Genomic DNA, 20,052 nt, shown 5'->3' with positions numbered 1-20,052 from the left:
ACCTCAAAATAGAAGGTGTGATTTGAATCTTACTACACTAGATTACTACACCATGTTGGGTAATTGTACTTCCTGCGGTGGGGCTGTTAGCTTTTTAAAAGCAAAATCAAATGAAAAACCATTTAGGTAGCGACTTAGTTAATGCATTTTAAATAAATTTGTTAGCACCTAAAACACAGCAACTCTTGTAAAAAGATCCAAAACAAATGCGAAATCAAAAACTTTATCCTAGTTTAAGCAAGGTATATTTGTATAAAGGTAAAAAAAAAAAAGCAAGCAAATGCTTAAAAACAATAACCTTAAAATTGTTTTGTGTATGTGGTTTTAGTCCCTTTACTCTGATATGCTTAAGTAATATCCGCTGTGAGCAACTGACTTCATAAGTCACTAAATATTTTAATAGAGCCAACTAATTCATTAATCTAATATCAGAATAAATGCAGTTCAGTCATGTGAAGGCCTCGCAGGTTTGAACACCAAGAAACACTGCAGAAAGGTCGGGAAGAAACTTGTGAGCAAGGTAAGGTTATAAAACAATATCACAAGCTTTAAGTATTTGATTAATCTCTATTTAACCCAGCATGGTACAAATATAAACATTCCAAACTATGGCCTATTATCTAAACTGACAGGCTGAAGAGTCGGAGAATGAAGGAAGGGGGTCATGGGAAATGTGCAGGAGTTGCTGCAAGGAGCTGCCAACAGAATCTGAGGGGAAATTCTGCTGGCAGAAGAAAAAGAAAAAAAGCGATTTTTGAAAAGCTAAACCAAGTCCAACTATGGCTGAAGCAGCATGATGCTGTGCATTCCTCAGCAGGGACAGGACAGCTTTGAGTTGTTAGGAAAATTGATAAAGGTTAAACAGAGAAACTCAGGATCCAAAAAAGATTCTGCAAATGACTTAAAACTGGGAGGTTTTATGTCAAAGAGCTCCAACTTAAAATGAATGAATGTTTTCTTTTTTTGTATGTATCAATATTTCACAACTGCCTAGCCAAAATCCAGACCTCAATTTGGTCAAATCTACATGGGAACAATTCAACACTTATCTTAGAATGTTTTTCCAACTAATCTGGCTAAGCTTGGGAAAATATTTTCCAAAAAATGGGAAAAAATGTCAAACTTTTTGTCAACTGGACCTGACATCTCCCCCCAAAAAGATTTGTCATTTAAACAGTAATAGAAAACAGGTTCTGGTTGTGACAAAATGTATTTAAAGGTAAAGGTGTATGAATGCTTTACTAGTTAACATAAATCCATAATGAAAACAAATAAAAAGCAGTTCATGGATTTACCATAATATTAACTATAACAAATATTATTGCAGGCAGCATTTTAACAGAATTTGAAACCCTACATCTTTTTACAGTTATTCTAAAACACATAGTATATTTACATATCTTTAAAACAAAGCAGCTGTAAGTTTTGTTGATAATAAATGCCACCTTTGTTTTTTCTTTGTGGTAAGCATAAAGATAAAGACTTCCTCATTTAACCATGTAATGCCAAATGTATCATATTTGATAGATACGGTTTCTGAAATGTTTTGCGTCTGACACCTTTTGCATAATTTAATGGTAAAAACTTTGCTCAAAATCCTATTGTACACAATCAGATATACCTGATAACAGAGGGCAGAAGACTACACAAAAAATAATCTTGACTTATTGCATAGTAATAAATTATTAATATCAAAAATGTATTTCTGTTTATTCTTTTTACATATTTTGTTAAAAGGCCAAATAAGGACTTCAAACCAAAATAAAGTAATTTTCTGTTTTGTTTTATTCTTGGATCTGGCTTTAAAGGGTTGAACATTCAACTCCTGTAAAGGTGAGAGACAAAGAGAAATAGGCAGATAGTCAGATCTTGCATATGTGAGCATTAGTTGATCCTCATGAGAGCTTGCTGCCTCTGTTTCTGACGATGAAATATCATGGTTCATTTTCTGCCTTTCAATAAGAAGCATGCATTTTGTTTGGATAATGTCATGTCAGCTATAATACTCGCTTCATCTCCTTCTGTTAAGCTGTAAGCAAATAGAGATGATATTTGTGGAGACCTGCGAACAAAACGAAAAGGATGAAGAAAGCAAAGTGAGAGAGGCAGGAGGAGAGAGAAGGAGGTGGGCCAGTATTAATTTGCAAAGAGGTCGCTCACAGACTCTAGATGAATGAAAGGGCTGCTGACAACAACATTTCCAATAAAAACAGAGACCTGTTGAATTACTGACAAAGATCTTGTGTGTTTAACGGAGGAATCTTTCATACTGCTTATTATGCCTCCTGACTCTGTATTAGATGTGTGTTCTCCCTGCAGTAAGTGAAAGTTTTGCTCTAGACTGAATATATTTAGCTGAATAGATTTAACAGGCTTTTTTGGCAGCGCCGGGATGAAAAAAACATCCGGCTTGACAACCTATCTTGCAGATGTTTACAAAGTACCACAATCAAATAAATAAATACTAATAAAAATGTCATATGTTTTCCTACATAAAAAAAACAGAGAAATACATTTTTTCAAGGCATTAAATAAAAAAACAATAGTTTATTACTCAAAATTCTGCTTAACTGCTTCATATTTCCTTTTCTAGCCTATCAGGCAATAAAACTATTCCTACATCTTGCCAAACAGAGTCTAAAATCTGATTGATGCACAACAGTCATCTGCTGACCAATCAGCTTATCTGAAGCCCTATTAGCCCCACCTCTCAATAGCTAAAATAATTCCCAAAGTGCTGCAACAATAGGAAAACATACATTAAAATAAATGGTTATAAATACTCTATTGACTGATACTGAAAATATATTATAACTAGTTTTTAACACTTCATTAAATATTGAAGAAGTCATCATCAAATTTATGCTTAAGCCATTTTTATTTTGCAACATCTATTTATTGATTGTGTCTTCAATTACATCTAATGGCGTTGTTACACCTTGACGATTTAGCCAGCTTATGCCGATGTCCCAGAATCTCCTAAAAAGCTGGCATACGCTGAACTTACTATGTATTTTTTATTTTAGGCGTATACATAGTGTATTCATAACGAGTCCAGAATTTATGTCCAATGAAAATGTATCTTATGCATAACGCACAGCAGCGTTGTGCCCATGAAATTTCACAAACCAGTGTCCTGAGGGGGACAGCAATGCGCCCGGAGGCGACCGGTCTACATAAAAAGCACAAGAAGTAGTTTTCTCTAAACTTCGTAGTTGCGGTACTAACCTAGCCAAAAAAAAAAAGAAGGAAGGAAACAAAGAAAGAAGGTTTGCAGACGCAGTATATTCAGCATCATTCTGCTAGGAAGTTTGTTGGTCGTGGGTTTGAACGCAAGGAGGATCCATCAAATTCATGGATGATACAGGATGGATCAGCTGGAAACAACGCTTTATGTGTTACTTACAATTAACAAATGTCAACGATCACAAAACTTACCTGTAACTTATGGCCCACATATGATCATACGCTGGAAAACGTCAAGAAATGTGCTTAAAATTTCTTAACGTACTTGCCGTATGTTGACATGTATCAGTGTGCTCATAACTTATACAAAACTTACCCATAACTTATCCAGTTTACGTCAGCGTTTCTGACAAATTCTTTGTACACTGGGCTTTAGCTGGCTAAATTGTCAAGGTGTGATAGCGCCATAAACGATCAGATATGTACTCAGTGATATTCATGTTTGACTCATGGGCCTTTTGCGCCTGATATGAAAGGTTTTAAACAAGTCAACATGTTTAATATAAATCAAAACTAAAAGCTGATATGAAGTTGAAGGCATGTCAGCATTCAATATTGAAACACAATGAAAAGAGGCATTGAAAAAGTAAACATTTCTCCAATGCATTAACATTTCACAACATGGAGAACCAAGGTTTGGAAATGAAGCCTGATTAACTTGAGAGATTCTGGAGATCTTAGAGATTCTTTTCTTAAAAATAAGTCATTTCAGTTAGTCAGACAGTATTTCTTTCCAGAGATGTAAATAGATCCTTCCCACTGCATTATGAAAACACTCATTGAAAAGAAATGTTAGTTTAAAAAGACATTGTGGAAATATTAGGCTTAGAGCTTTTACTCCCAGGATCAATATTTAGGACCATCTAAGGACTCTAAGCTGTCTAAATATAAATCTGTTTTATGAGGGGAAACTGCTGTCTGCAATACTGCTATGGGATTTCTATCAGACATCTGAGGTAAATTTAGACTGAGGTAAGACGAAGAAATAATTGCGAGTTACTTTGAAAATGAAACCGTCAGCCCAGTAATCAAGGTAAAGCCATTCTCTAACCTGTCTTGGTGTTCCCCCCCTTGTATCTGATCTTCTGGATGGCTTCCAGCAGCGCTTCCTTGTTGCTGTGAGAACTCAGCAGAAATTCTGTCCGTGCATCATCACTGAACTGAGCAACGGCCACCTGAGGAGAATTGGACATGGAAAATAAGTTCAGAGGACAGTAAAAAAAATATGATTTCAGCATTAACTTCCTATCCATCTGTGCCTATCATGTCTAAAATCCTGCAATAAAGAAATGGATTTCTCAGAAAACAACTGTCCAGCTGATTCACATTAGAACCAAACTATCATCACTTCAGAGAAGATTCAACATTGGTCAGCACAGGTAGGGTTCAGAAAACTTCAAAACAAGAAATAAGTCAGATTACTTAAGTTAGGCTTTATAAAGACACACATTTGCTGTTGAGTCTAAGCTACTTACGTAATATCTATTTCAGTTTCATTTGAAATGTTCAGACAAATCAAAAAATCCATAATTTTATTATTGGACTGTATAGCATACAGATTTCTACGGAAGATGATTAGGGCCACTGGGAAAAAAAACAACAACTGATTTTTAAATTTTATTTCAGTATAAAATAAGAAATATAATCTAATCTAAAATAAATATAATCTCAGAATTCTGACTTTAATCACTGAATTCTGACAGCTAACAAATATGTTAGCATCAAGCCGTAGCTATGTCTGTTTTGAAGACTAAACTAGCCCTTGTGTGTTACTCACCTTCTGCTCTTCCATTAAAGAAATAGTATCACCGGGGACCCCTCAGGCACATAAAAAAAAAAATCACCTAATTCCATCATTTTCCACCAATGTGTTACTGTTCCTCCCAAAAAACTCACATCTTTGACAGTGAAGCTGAGTGCTTCCACATCTCTTCTTTCATGGTGCCCATCTACATTAAGATCCAGAATTCTGAGAAAAAAGACAGAATTCTGAGATTAAAGTCAGAATTCTGACTTTTTTCTCATATTATACTGAAATAGAATTTAAATATCAGCTAACTTTTTTTTTTTTCACTGTTCCTAATCCTCTTCCGTAGATTTCGCGGGTATTTTATGTTATATTAAATATATTAGTTATGTTAGTGTAGATATTTATATGCATATATGTGGACATATCTAACAGGGAGAGAAAGGGAGAGAGGGGAAACTGAGATCAAAATAAAAATTAAGGTTCTAAGAAGCCTCTATTTAGTGTAACTTAATAAAAGACTTGTACCAAAAGAGTTGCTGTTCAGAAAAGTTGTTCAACAAATTACTATTGGGTGTGTGATATAAATGCATACTACATTTTATATTTTATCATGAGTAATATTCAAAATGGCGTATAATGTGTCTTTCACTTCTCAACTTTGCAGACCTTTCACTTAGTCTATCATCTTAAATCAAAACACTTTTAAATGTGTGATCCAGCACAAATAAAAGGGAAAAAGTTTTGGTGTGAATATTTTTATAGGGCACTTTATGTTTAGACATCTAATGCTGATCTATAATCAATCTAATAGCCTTCTCTAAGAGGGATGGCCTCCTATCATCCCTTTAACACCACTAATGGTGCTGCTGTTGGCTCAGGTCTGATTACATTTACAGGCCAACTGCCTCTTTACAGTGCAGCCAACTTTCTCACATTACAACCAGTGGTTTGCTGTCAGCATCCCACTGCTGGGAGGTTATAGGGAAAAGCAAAGACAGCAAACTGCTTAACAGCAGACATTACACAGATAAAAAAGGAAAGGTTTAGCGAGTACCTATATAGTGAGACAAATGAAGCAGCTGAAGCCTACTGACACTGTGGAGGCCATACAGGAAAGAGGCCCGTATAAATCAGTTCACACAGGCAGAAAGATGGAAACTACCACTATTTCGAGTCAGGCATTGCTATTGATGAGCCTTACCGAAAAATAAATTGTAAGACTGAGGTACCACAATTCAGAGAAATGTCTGTAGTGCTTTCTTCTCTGCTTGAACTACTTGATGTTTCTTTTTATGCATTTAATTCATGCAGATTTAACTTATTAAAAACACCATTCATGCACAAGAGGTAATGTTTCCTGGCAAAGTACACAGTGGCAGCAAATGAGCAAGTTAATCGAATGCAGCACAGCAACTTATAAGTCCCTCCAGAAAGTAAAGATTGACTCACTAGGGGAAAAGAGTTCCTTCTCACTCTCCTAAACTTTTAAATAGATAAAAGGCTGCAGCCAAGAGAGTTTCTCAGGGGAGTGACAAATTAAAAAGGGGTAAAGAAAACAGCTACTGTGCTATATAAAGTAAGACAGAATTGGCACTTTTCTCTTAATAAGCAAAAACATGAATAAAGTTTATCGATCCAAGTGTCAATTTAAGAGGAACAGTGAATTTAATTACTCCTTTCTTCTTCAAATGCAGAAATGTCCTAATAATAGCAAAATTACCATAACCCATATTAATACATATGAAAGCTTAACAATTAGCAAGCAAAACATTTGAATTGCTGAAACTATGTTAATTCTGTTGGGATTTTTAGCTTTCCCAAAATTGCTTCCTAGTTTCCAAATATATTCACATTTTTAGTTCAAGAATTTGCTTTGCATTATTTACCCACTAAGAATTTGTTTTACATAGAAATCTAAGAAAAAAAAAAGTTTAACAAGCCTCACAAACATCTACAAATAAATAATGGTACTATGACACAGCATATCATTTGGCTTCATCTAAGCCTATTATTAGCATCCTCTACTCTTGCATCAACCTGAATATAATCCTATATTACTGTACATCCATCAACATTCTCTGCACAGCACCAACCCATCCCCCCCTAGCCTCTCTAAATTTGTCTGCAGGTAAATGGAACAAAACACAGAATGGATACAGGCAATCCATGTATTTTCCTACAGAAACCTTTTCTGAAGAATCTGACAAATAACAAAATAAGGGAATATTACATAGATAAAAAAAAAATGTTTATTCTCTTGGAAAAGTGCTCAAATTGAATGAGTTTTGAGAGCTGGTAGATAAAACTGAGGCCAAGTAATGGGGAGAACAACCACAAAACAACAAAAGTTAATGCATAAATGACTCACCGCATAAAATACAAAAGCAATGCAGACATTTACATATAACAGTAGATAACTCGCATACCTTTAATACCTCTATAGCACTTTCAGTGTTCCTCTCGTCTCTATACATGCGTAGTCTGCCTTGCCTGGCCAGATCTTTTTTTTTTTTTTTTTTTACTCTGCAGGCCTTTATGTATCTGCTACCTACTTGACAATGTCATCTGCAAACATCATAATCGTTACCCTTTTTATCACCATTTCCACTAAAACTTGCCTGAGAGCTGATGAGAGCCTGAGGGTCTGTTTAAGATGCAGGTAAAATCCCCACTTGGACACTGAAGCGACTCTCTCACTCTGACGCATCCATTCCAACTACCTTAGTAGTATAGCTTGTACCTTAGCCACTATATTATTCTAATACTCTTTAACACTCCCTTGAAGCAAGTTTTTTTTTTTTTTTTTTTGGCTTTCAAAAATTAAGTCACTAGCAGAAGCTAATGAAGGTAAAAACTGCATCTCTGTTTAAAGACAAGCAAAAGATTTAGACACTGAGTAGAGTTGACATAGCTGAGGATAAGGTCATGTGACAAACCTGGGTGCCATCTGGTCCAATCAGATCTAATGAGCCCATTGTGCTGTAGAGAAAGCGTGTGATCTTCATGAAGTTGTCATCCCCGATAGACCAAGAGCCATCAACCAAAAATGCCAGGTCAGCCTTGGCTTCCTTACATACTGGACAGATATGACAGTCAAAGAGAAAAACTTAGTCAGGTCTTTATTTTACATCCATCATCTTATATATATATATATATATATATATATATATATATATATATATATATATATATATAAATAAGACTTTCAAAAAGAGCAGAAGTCTGACAAAGACAAAGCAAAATTAGAATATTAACAGGCTGTCTAATATATTCTGTCTGATTAAATATTCAAAGTAGGAATGAGAGCAAAGACACATCTTCAATAAAAGGCTAAATGTGTAAGGATCAGACTTTAAAAACAGTCTAAACGTAAAAGTCAAAAGAAAGATTAACGATGTGCAATTATTTCAAAACTCACAGAAGTAACCTATTTAATGGGTTTATGTATTTCATGTCCTATCCTGCTAGCAACTTAGTCCGGTTCTTGGCCTCGCAGCTACTTTGCTCTCTGATTTTATTCTTCTCAGGTTTCTCAATTACTCCCAGAAGCCATATCATAGCAGCTGTAAAGTTGTTCAGGGTTTTTAAAGGCTTTTCATTCTCGAAGTCACCAAATTCCAAGCAGTGTTTATGACCCTAACGGCGTCGATAAATTTCAGGGAAAACATGAAAAATGTTGGCACTTCTGAAGCAACAGAAGAGCATAGTACAGGAGAACCTTGATGGCTCAATAATTTTTCCACTTTCTTTTTGAACTACTATATCAGCCTCCTCTCCAAGCTTCTCTGTTTCTACTTTCTGCAGACAGATCTTTGTGTTTATTTTTTTCTAACCTCATCTTCTTTTAAGTCATGTGTTTTTGGTGCAAAAACCCCTTGCACTAAATTCTCACTCACCCTTTTTTTTATTGTTCTAAACACAGATGGCATGCTGTTTGACATGGAGGCATGTCTGACAAAGGTCAGAATGTTAAACAGGAATGCCTAAAGACGGGCTCAGCAGGTGTGCCGGTTAAGGTCTGAGGGCTCTATAGGGTAATGCGACCTTTAAAAGGAGAACTAATCTTTTGGGTGAGAGTTTTCAAATCTTTCCTAAGGTTGTTTGTTATTTTTTATGTGAAATAAATCAGTTGACTTTAACTATAGTACAACATAACAAGTTAGAGTTACTGTAACCCTATGCTCAGTGATTATGATTAAGCAGGTTAAACTTGATATGCTTTTAGTGGAAATTATTTATGTTATAGATATTACAGCAGTAACCCCCCAAAAATATTGTCAAGGTTGTTAAAGATTCTTATGTCAGAGAGAAAAGATTTCCAGGAACCCAACTTCAGTACAAAGTCACTCAGTATTTCAGGTCACAGAGGGATATACTGTTCTGAAATGCTTCCTCTACTGTGCAAATGTCAATTTATTAAAGGTATAGAGGATGATCTTTTATTCTGGGTGGATCATCTAAATAAGTGGTCCTCCTAAATGTTAATCATACTGGCGAAATGTTTATGTAAGGCCTCCTACGTGCTCACTATGAACTATCTTTTTTTTCACATGCGCACTTTAAGGCTTATATCTATGGTGAGCTACGGTTCCAGACAGTCGTTAAAGCTCACTTTTCTCACAGCGGTCAGTTGAAAATGGCAGAGGGTCATAAGAGAAGACGTGTCTATGAAGTGTGTGAGAAGAAAAGAAAGGCCTCAGAAGAGGCAACTATAACCCAGAATGCTTTGCGTGAAGAGTTCTCCTCACAAAGCATAACAGTATTTGCTGTCACAGCGGCATGCTGTTGCCATAGGCTATCACTAGCAGTGACTAATAACAAAGATGGCGAAGGCACCGCGCAGTGGGGGAGGAGTTACGTGATTAATGGAGAAAAAAGCAATGATCATCGGTCTGAACGGTCAGTTAACTGATTTTGCTATAAAGTCCACTATATATTGCCCAGTGTATGTGGACACAGTAAGCTTGTATGAACTCTAAGAATAGCACATTTTATACAGGGCGTGCACAAGAAGAAATGGGCTTGTACATGCTCTTGCACACACATTTTTGCTTTTGGTGGAGAGGGCGGGTCTTTTAAAAAATCCTGCACAATACCTTTAAGTCATTTAGGTTTGTTTGATTTAAATTAACTATCTAATAATACATGCAATGCTTCACCCAGACATACTACTATGCTGTAGATGCAGCATCTTTCTCTGGAGTCTGGGCGATGACTGTCCTGCTGGTTTTCTGTTATCTTTAAATTCTGATCATTTCCATATCTGTTAGGTTGTTTTGCTGTATCAGAGCCAATATTTCTCCAAGCAGAACATGAGTTATCCAAGCTAACTTTTTGATTAGCTGCACCAACACATGTGGAAATAACTGTAATAACCATCATTTAAATAATCTAGTCATGATGCTTGTATAGCAATTTATTTACTTACATCTTACTATGTGAAATACAGCATTCCTAAAGAGATCAAAAATGTATCTAATCATCTTTTTACCATTTCCCCCAGGGACATATGCGATTGAGGATCACAGAAACCTATTGACTTATAAAGTAAATGAGAATTTATTGAAAAAATATTAGTTCCTTAGATTACATTTCTTCCATCTTAATAAATAAACTTAAGCTAGAAGTTTAATATTTCCCCAATTTTCAACTTTTACTATTGTATGAATATCAGTTAAATAAAAAGATTTTTCACTCATCTTTACTGGGGTATTAGCAAGAGTGCTGCCTTCATTAGAAAGTGATTGGTATGATGACTCAGTCTGCTTTAAATAAAACTGCTAGCAAAATCATGGATGAAGCTCAGTATAAACTCGACTAAAACACACATAAAAATGTTCCTGTTTAAAGTACTGCACCCATGAGATAGTCAGCTCTTCTTATTGCAGTTCAAATGTACCTTCTTTAGCAGGTGGGATGGTGGGAGTGGGCTCTGTGGTGGGAGGTTCAGTCGGAGCCTGAGTGGGCTCTGGTACTAAATTAGTAAAAACACAAGGAAGAAAGGAAAGAAAATACAGCAATGTCATCAGGAAATTCTGTCAGAGTTTATATGCAAATAAAAAAATCATATAACATATATGTGCACCAAAATATAAACTAAATAGCACTGAAGGAGAGCTTTCTAATCAAACTAAAAGCGTTCTAGTTTTTAAGCATTAACAGAAGAGTTCCATTCTTTTCTAGAAATAAAAAATACAGGAAAATATATATAGTTCATAAAGTATCCAGCAGAAGTATTTCTCTTAAAACAACCAGCCAAAATTTCAACCAGCCTTAAAGTAACCAACACATTCAATATTAGCTAAAAACAATATAGCTGATATATTACATGGAAACGGTTAGACAGAGAAAGTACTTTATTTTCACCATTCTGGGGCTAGCTCTGAGATAGAAATAAATATAGTAACTGGTTAAAATTAATGCAGTATATCAGTTTAATACCCCCAAAGCCTTTCAAGTGAACTTAGAGTGGATGCAGATAAAAATATTCAGACATTAACTTTTGCAGAAGTAGAAACTGGGACTATTCAACCACTGCTGACACCAAACCCTTGAGCTACCTGCTAAATCAAATCCCCCGTCGTCTTCTGTATCAAAGTAGGGATGTGTGTATACGATTCCACATTTACAAGGTAAGTGCCCCTTTTTCAAGGAGATGTAAAATCCAGCTCCTCAGTTAAGTTGAAGAGCAATGACCTGTAGTAGCAGAATTTATCTTCTCAAACTTAGACAGAGATGTGAAAAACTAAAAGGCAAAGAAAGACTTTGCAGAGTTGAGATGAGTGCATGGGAGAGAGATGCTAAAGGGGTCTTGGAGAAAACGGGCTTCAATGAGAGTGAGTCATAGTTGATGAATACAGTAGGTTTAAAGGCATATTTTTGGTTTCTTAGAAAAAAAGCATGCATACATACATGTCATGTCAGTAATAGATACAGATGGTCCTTCCATTTCTTGCATTTGAGTGTTTATACTGATCTGGTACTGGCTGCTGGGTGTGAGCTCATAGAAACAGTGGTGTGAAGCTGAACCTCCCAGGGTTAGTTCTTGTCTCTGACCATCTGAAGGCAGAAAAAGTGAAAGAAATGATTAAAACTCAGATGAAGATATTTTGCAAGAAATAAACCTAAACCTCCTGGATTATGTTTAAAACTGGAAGGCAAAACCCGTTAAGGTAACCTGATGAGGCAGCAACCCTTGTAGGTTGACTACAGAACAAAAACAATAAGTGGATAAAAAAAAACAATTGAAAAAGACCCTCAGTGCATACTGTTTCACACCATGTATCTTAAATTATTTATTATTTTTTTGTAAAAGTTTTGTGAGATCTTAATTTTTCTTTTAAAAGATGCTCAATCCCCGATAAGTTAAAATTAGTCAATTCTGATATGCATAAAAGCCCCTCAACAATAGGGTACACAATCCTTTGGGGAAGACTTATCCACTGTTATTTTGAGGCTGGATTAAATAATGAACACATTTAAATCTGTGCTTGGCAGAAGATCATAACTGCTGTCAAGCCAGCATCACCATCGAAAATAATGTTCAAGTCAGTCCTCACAGGGTTTTGTAAACAATGTGAACGCAATAAATTACAGCAGTAAAACTGGCATGGACAGATTAAATAGCTATTTTAACCCCTTTGATTATTTGAATACGAAAGTGAAACACTGTTTTTACTAACATACCATTGTCATCTCTGCTCCTAAAGTACTGTATGAAATGAATAAAAGTTATAGAAGTGATAAGGGCCATAGAACAAAAAATGTTACCATTGTGTGTCCTTGTTCTAAAAGAAAAACTCTGACCAGTGCATCGCTATTCATAAACTAAAATTGCAACCTAATCCTTCTGCTCTTCTCATTTTAAGAAGGTCAACATTTTACAATAACCATCATAAACATGATAATGTTTGATAATCATTTTTAAACTCCATCTAAACTATTCATAAAAGGTAAACTTACTGATATATATTGCCCAACCATGTTAGTTGATCCCTAAACCTAACATTGGTGGGCTTTCTGCCTACTCCTACTTCTGACTTTGATTTATATGGAGCTGCCATGTTAGTTGAACCCCAACCCTATCATCAGTGGACTTTATATATGACTTAGTTACCTTTTATAAATGGTTTAGGTGCAGATATTTATATATATTAATCAAACATTACTAAACTATCGATTACTAAACTAATGATTAATAAATGGACTATTCACCATTTATAAATGATGGTTTTCATGATTATTTTCAAGTGTAACTGTGAGAAGTAAACTTGTGACTCAGCCTTGTCCAGGCAGGAGGGAGAGAAAGGGATAAATTATGATAATAAATATTAAGATTTCCTTTCATGATGTAGCATGATGTTTGTCCAAAACAAGTGGCTCATTTATTCTAGTGCTCTCTAAAGCTGCAGTAATATCTAAAATCATTGCTGTGAAATATGCTGTAATATATCATGGCAATAGCAGAAGTATTTATACCTTATTATTTTTTTTATATTTTCTCATTGCATCAAGTTAAATTTAACTTAATTGAATTTTATGTAATTGACCAATATAAAATATCACCAAATAGACTATGGTAAGGTAAATGACACATAGTTAACAAATAGAAATCAGAACATTGTGAAGTAACACTTTGTAAAACAACCATTTTGTGCTCTAATGCAGTTGAAAGTCTCCTAGGTTATGGCTCTGCCCAAATGGCATGTCAAGAAAAAGCTAAGTCGAACTGGATGTGAGGTGTCCAGCAATTTTATAACTATGGGTTCTTAATTTGATTTAGGTGTGGGATTTGAATAAGACAAAGATGCGTTGATCTAAATCTTTCCATTGTAGCTCTCCCCGAGTATTTAGGTTTAACTATGACATGTTAAACTCTCCCTTCCAAAAACAGCATCGTCATAGCAGTAATGTGCAATTTTCCTTTCCTTTTCTTCCAAGCCTACTGTTTAGCATCAAAAAAACTTTCAGTTTTCTTCTTATCCGAAAAGAGCACCTTCTTGTTTATTGTTTCCTGCATGTAAACGTTAAACAGGCCTTCAAGATTCAAATATATACGTCTTGGCTATATAAAATAATTGACGTTAGCGGTAATTAGTTTTCTAATTGAATCCTGATTTTGGGTGGTCTCATTTAGTACAGGTTTGCAGACTCATACTGTAGGTGTAAGATCTGCTGTGACATGTCAGCATCATCGGTAACTTGTTGAGAAACAAAAAGATTTGCTATTGTACTTTATAGATTTACAGCACTTTTATGAACAGAAAAGTTAATAAAAACAGTTTCAGAGGTCAACTCTCTATAGTAGAGAAATATTTAATAAAGACTGTAAAATTCTACTCATGGTCATTAAAATGCTTGTTTAATTATTTGTCATAAAAACAATATGCACAAATGAAGGAACCATGATTTGTGTTAAAAAAAAGAAGACTTCATTAAAAGCATTGTGCTAGTTTGGTACAGTGCAGATACAGTCTTGTAGCACAGATGGTGGTTTTCACACCTTATCACCATATGAGACAAAGTTGGCTCAGATGGAAAGTCTGTTGAGGTATTTACCTAGAGGAACTATTATAGTATATTATCAGAAATTAGATGCTGTACGATTAGGAACGACTGACTTTAACTCAGACATTTTTTCTTTAGCTTTAGGTGAGTTGGGATCAAAATGAATCTCTCATTAATGGATGTCAAAATAATCGGGGAGAGAACTTGATAAACAGTGTTTTACTACTGTCAAAGTAGAATTTCACATAAAGCAAGATAATTTGGTGGGTGTAAAGAAATCAGTCAATATTTCAGGCAGAGAACTCTGGCCATTATTCCTAGAGCAACATTAATTATTATTATTTAATTAGTATTTTTTGGAGCCTTAACCAGGCATCTGATCAAACCTGAAGTGTTTGGCCATAATAACCAATGTTACATTGGGATGAAAAGGTATTAAATAAGATTAATTTTCTGTGTCTTGTTAAGAGTAAACTTAGACGAGACATATCACGTGTGTTTTGAATTTTCTGCCCTGGGTTTATTTTATTTGCTTATTTTGGTTTCAAGTTTCATGGTTCTTGTGCTTTTTTTGCACATTTTTTATGGTTTATGTTTATGTTCACTTTTGTGCTAAATCAGGCTTTGTTGAAGTTGTTTCCGTCTTCATCACATTTTATCTCTATAGCCAGCCTCTTAGTCACTGCTAGCCTCCAGCCTCCCATCTGTCTCCATTCAGTCACTGAGACTCTAAAGTTTTTTAAACTTTTCAAGGGATCACATCTCAGGAGGTAGGATTTTTGTTTTGTAACTAGTGGGTTGCCGGTTTGAGCCTTGTGTCCTCAGGCAAGTCCTCAGGCAAGTAACTTCACCTGCCTTGCAGGCAAATGGACAAGCCCTAACATGTATGGTAGCCTCACTTCAGTCAGTCTGCCTACAGTGTAGCTTGCCACTATCAGTGTGTGAATATATCCATTTGTCTAAGTCAAATAGAAATATCATCTTAAAAAAGGAATTCCTAAAAATCATTTTGTACACACGGTTGTATAGAAGCAGACACTGGTTTGCACAAGACATATTAATATGGACACATAAGAAAGGTATAACCTCATAATGCTTAATGATGGAGAAAATATGTCTCTTTTTACACTAATGTTAATCAACAAAAAGATTTTTGCAGCTTATAGTCAAAAGCTAGACATTTAAATATGTTTAAAAACCTTTTAATTAATCAAATAAGCTGAATTTCCATTGGAAATTCTTACTTTCTATCATAAGGAAACATTTACTGAATTGAAACTAGTTGTTACAGTTATCCATAGGTTGATTAAGCCAGTGCAATGACAATTAATTTCATCCAGTTACAGAACCTTTACTAAAAGAATTCTCTAAAGTCTTCCTCCTACCTCCAGTTGCTACCAGTTGACATTTTTACTCTGCATGCAGCGAAAACCTTTTTAAAGGTTAGAAACAAAAAGGTTTTTTATCCCCAAGAAAAAGATAGCTAAATCCTTTTTTAAAACTAATTATATAATGTATAAGGTTTCTTACACATTCATTAAAATATATTTGTTTCGTAGTTTCAGTTTCATCTAAATAAAAAAAGATAAAACAAACATTCTAATACTGAAAAGCAGAGAGCTTTCAAAAAGCTGGTAAACTAACAGAGGTAAGCATACTTACTGAGGGTGGACTGTATGGAGAGCCGATATGAGGTGGCGTGTAGAAGAGGCTGCCACTGAACACACATGCTCTTAGGATGCACCTGATAGGTCGACAGGCCAGAAACACCAAGGAACACTGGAGTAAAAAACAGAGATAGATTCGACATGCACCTTTAAACTTCTGGGAGGAAAGATGTGAATCTCTTACACACAGACTTGGACCAGTTAATGATAAATAACTTTTCCTACCTGCGATAAAACAGAAAAAGCAAAACAATACATACGTTTATGATAAGCTGATGGTCTACTTGATAAAATGGTAGCAATGGGTTTGCAATACTTAGCAAGGAAGTAATTTGATTATGGCATTTTACAAGCCTGGATAAGAACAGGAACATTTTACAGCCTTTTCTTAGGTTGTATCCATCAATTCCTCGCGCCTGTCCATCAGTGTTCATTTAAATGTCTAAATTCATTCATAACTTTGTAGTGCTACACAACAAAGGTTTCAGAAATGTGGAATTTAGAGTAATCGAATATATGACATTTTTACAGTACTATGAATATAAATGCTTGAATGTCACTGTCCTTTTCTCTATTTACACAATCAGAAATTAGGGGTTGTCAGGTCCAATTGACCTTGGTTGCATTTTTTTACAGCTAGAAATTGTATGCCACTCAAAAAAAATTTTAACTATTCAAACTGTAATACATTAATAAAGGAGGAACACCTTGCACTTACTCTCTTTGCTCTTTTGACATACATAGGTGCAGTTCCTACATTAGTTCTCCTATAAATCCCTTCGTCATGTCTGTTAACCCTTTAGCAAATATTTATCAGCCAACCACTGCATCTTATTCTTTAAATATTGCTTTACCTTGTACCTTCAACCCTATATGTTGGCTTAATTTTCCTCCACATCCAGTTTATATTCTACAGCCTTTATCTGTCAGTGTTTATACTAGGTGTTATGCAGCTCTGAAGTCTGACATGCATTTGAAGGATGAAACGAAGAAAAAGACAAGTCATATACAGTATAATGTGCATCTAAATTATCTGATTCAAAGGCCTCTTTAAATAAGATGCAGTGAAAAAAATCTACTTTTATGCAGCACAGAACTTTGTTACCTCACAAAATTAACCTAACAGACAACCTTTTCCAGAATCTCTAAAACTGACAAGTATGGTAAGGTGTGGCCTACCCCTCATTTACTGAAAATAAGATTTAACTTCTTAAGCTGTTTCCTAGTAATTATAATATTGTTAATTTTCATTTTAAAAGTTAGTTGTCTCGCTGTAAGCATAAAGCAGATGTCATGTCAATGGTAAAAGCCAGAATTTATTTTTCCAATTATTGAAAATTGTATTTTCTCAGACATTTAAGGTATTACTATAACACTTTTAAGCTAATGCCAGGTGGCTTTTGTATTTTTCTTCTAACACAAGAAAAGGCCTCCCATTTTGAGCCCATTATGGCAATGGTAACAGCCTCATGATCTGGCTTACAGGTTTCGAAGATAAATGAGGCCTGTGGTGAGTGGGGTATTGCTAACAGATGGTTAAGTTGTCAAAATATATTTGAGGTTTTTTTTTTTTTTTTACGAGTTCAGAGGTAGTCCTGTAGTAACAGTTTTTTGCTCTTTACAATTTCTCATTGCTACACAGCTGTTCCTTGTTTTTCAGAAAACCTTCCTCCTAGCATTTGATCCTTTCCATCTTCCTCCTTAAGCTTTTCTTGTTTTTCTACTATTTTAACACCTTTCGATTTTTTTTCTGTGGTGCTGTAATACAATTCTGCTTAGTTCATTCTGAGGTTTGTGCCATAACTAGATATTTTTCATCATGCAACTGACCGTTCCACATTTATTGACAAAAAAATTAACCCATAAACAACAACATTGAAATACAAAAAATACATAATATACAATGCATTTAACTTTTAAAGTGAATTTTTACAGTAGTCATACTATACAACCAAATGGGTGGTAAAAAAAACAACAACCTTGTAGGCTCCTCTGATATTGATAAAGTCACACACCTTTTAGCATGTATGTAAATTAAATGTTCATGTGTTTACTTTAATCTTAACTTAATTACATGATAAAGAAATTATGGAATTGCTTCCGATTAAATAACTTAACAGGAGAAATGAATCACATTATTAGTGTGTGCAATTGGAGAGATTAATAAACATAAGAGTGGACAATGCTTACATGTTAAACAGCTCATAAAGGCTTATGGTTAATATATGGCTCACGCCAAATAAAATCATAAAGCATGTATTCATATTAATACTGCATAGTTAGTAAGTAATGTAAATGGCTAAATTTGACTTCTGGGAGAGATTATAGTTTAAGTTTTACTAAATGTATTGTTCAACCTTTAATTCTTTCTCAGTTTGGAGAGCACTTAACACTTTCTTACTTTTTTAAAAGATATAAAAAAAATATGGAAACTGGATTTGCCACAGACCAAAGTGCTTTCTAAGATTAAAATACATTTATGTTTCTTTAAAAGCTACAGCGTCTCAATAAAGTTATTTTCTATGTTGCATGTTACTGAGAGTAATTTATTTGGAGCAAACAAGTCTTTTGGCTTTCATTGTTTCCAAGATTTAATTGTAGTGAGAGCACTCAGGGGAAATATATTACAACACCCATATTACTACACTGCAAAGTGAATAATAAATTAGTTCCTCCCATGAATTGTAACCAATACCTGTGTAACATGAGCAGATCTAATACGTCTGAGAATATAGCACAGCACAGAGAACTGATTGCATTCAGAGGATACGTATTTAGTGTTGTGTTGCTGCCAGATATGATAAACAAATCAGAAAGTGATGTAAATACATGTGCAGACAGATGTATGAGGAGTCAAAAATTGGATATGATTTTAAAAACAAGACAATAAACAAAATAAACAAAGATAAGCTAAAACAACAACAAAATTGTGGTTATAGTTTTACACTGGGAGGGCTGAAAGGGAAAATCAGTGAGAGATAAATGCATGATGTATGAAATGCAGTAATGTGCGTACATTATCTTTTTATCAAATATCTTACCATTTCATGAATTCTTCATCTCTTTGTTTTAGACGAGACTAAACCACTGATATGCAAAATCTATATGCAAAAAGGGATTGTTCTCAATTTCGGAAAAGAAAATATCAATAACCTTCTGCTACTCTGCCGGTTTGCAAAAGTTTCAATGGGAATTAGTGTGCATGATATAAGAAGGCAATTAATATGCATGTTACATTCATACTTTTCTAAAATGGCCCTCCTCTTTTTGCAACAACAGCCTCCATCATGGTAATGCTCTCAGAAATGTTGCCTAAATTCAATTTAAAAATATGTCGGTGACTTTTTATCCGTTCAATATTGATCCCACCTAAAACTAAAATATCTGCTGTATCACAAAATTGCCTCATATTAGCTTCTCTGTTTCAAAAAGTGCTTAGAGTTGTACTAATCATCTATACCCCTTAAAGATTTGTTTTTTATTTTGACATACAGTATTAAAATCAACTTCAATTGATTTTTTTGTTTTGAATTTGAGAGACAGGCAAAATAAAAGTTGAGTAACTCTTGAACTTGTTTTTTAAAAGGTTTCATATTCATTACTCAGCTTGATGCTGGGAATTTTGTCTTTAGTTTGGGCAAGAAGGCTGGTCAGCACTGAGGGAAGGATGAATGAAGGTTAAGGCAAGGGATTCCTCATCATAAATCTTAAGATGCAACAGATTTGAGACTGTAGTGGAGGGTTTACCTTCATGTAGAACGACACTAACAAGAGCCAGAGAAAATAGAATGGTTTAAATCCAACACATTCATGTCAGAGAATGTCTGAGAAAAGATATACCGTATTTTCACGACCATAAGGCGCACCGTACTAAAAGGCGCA

The 20,052-nt window shown here is 34.8% G+C and overlaps 1 protein-coding gene across 3 annotated transcripts in view; it reads right to left on the bottom strand.

Annotated features, from left to right (window-relative positions):
* The window catches only part of col14a1 (collagen, type XIV, alpha 1), a 176,961-nt gene that overhangs the window by 65,552 nt on the left and 91,357 nt on the right, over positions 1 to 20,052 (bottom strand). For all 3 annotated transcript variants that reach the window (XM_015380812.1, XM_015380811.1, XM_015380813.1), the window contains 5 exons: positions 16,166 to 16,282; positions 11,909 to 12,055; positions 10,896 to 10,970; positions 7,933 to 8,072; positions 4,298 to 4,421 (listed from right to left, as the gene is read on the bottom strand). In XM_015380812.1, the coding sequence (XP_015236298.1) occupies positions 4,298 to 4,421; positions 7,933 to 8,072; positions 10,896 to 10,970; positions 11,909 to 12,055; positions 16,166 to 16,282 (603 nt within the window). The remainder of the gene's footprint in view (positions 1 to 4,297; positions 4,422 to 7,932; positions 8,073 to 10,895; positions 10,971 to 11,908; positions 12,056 to 16,165; positions 16,283 to 20,052) is intronic.

The sequence above is a fragment of the Cyprinodon variegatus genome, unplaced genomic scaffold (assembly GCF_000732505.1).
Source record: "Cyprinodon variegatus isolate N-32 unplaced genomic scaffold, C_variegatus-1.0 Scaffold221, whole genome shotgun sequence".
Taxonomy (NCBI): domain Eukaryota; kingdom Metazoa; phylum Chordata; class Actinopteri; order Cyprinodontiformes; family Cyprinodontidae; genus Cyprinodon; species Cyprinodon variegatus.
Note: the sequence above shows the minus strand (reverse complement) of the source record. Positions and strands in the feature narration are given on the sequence as shown.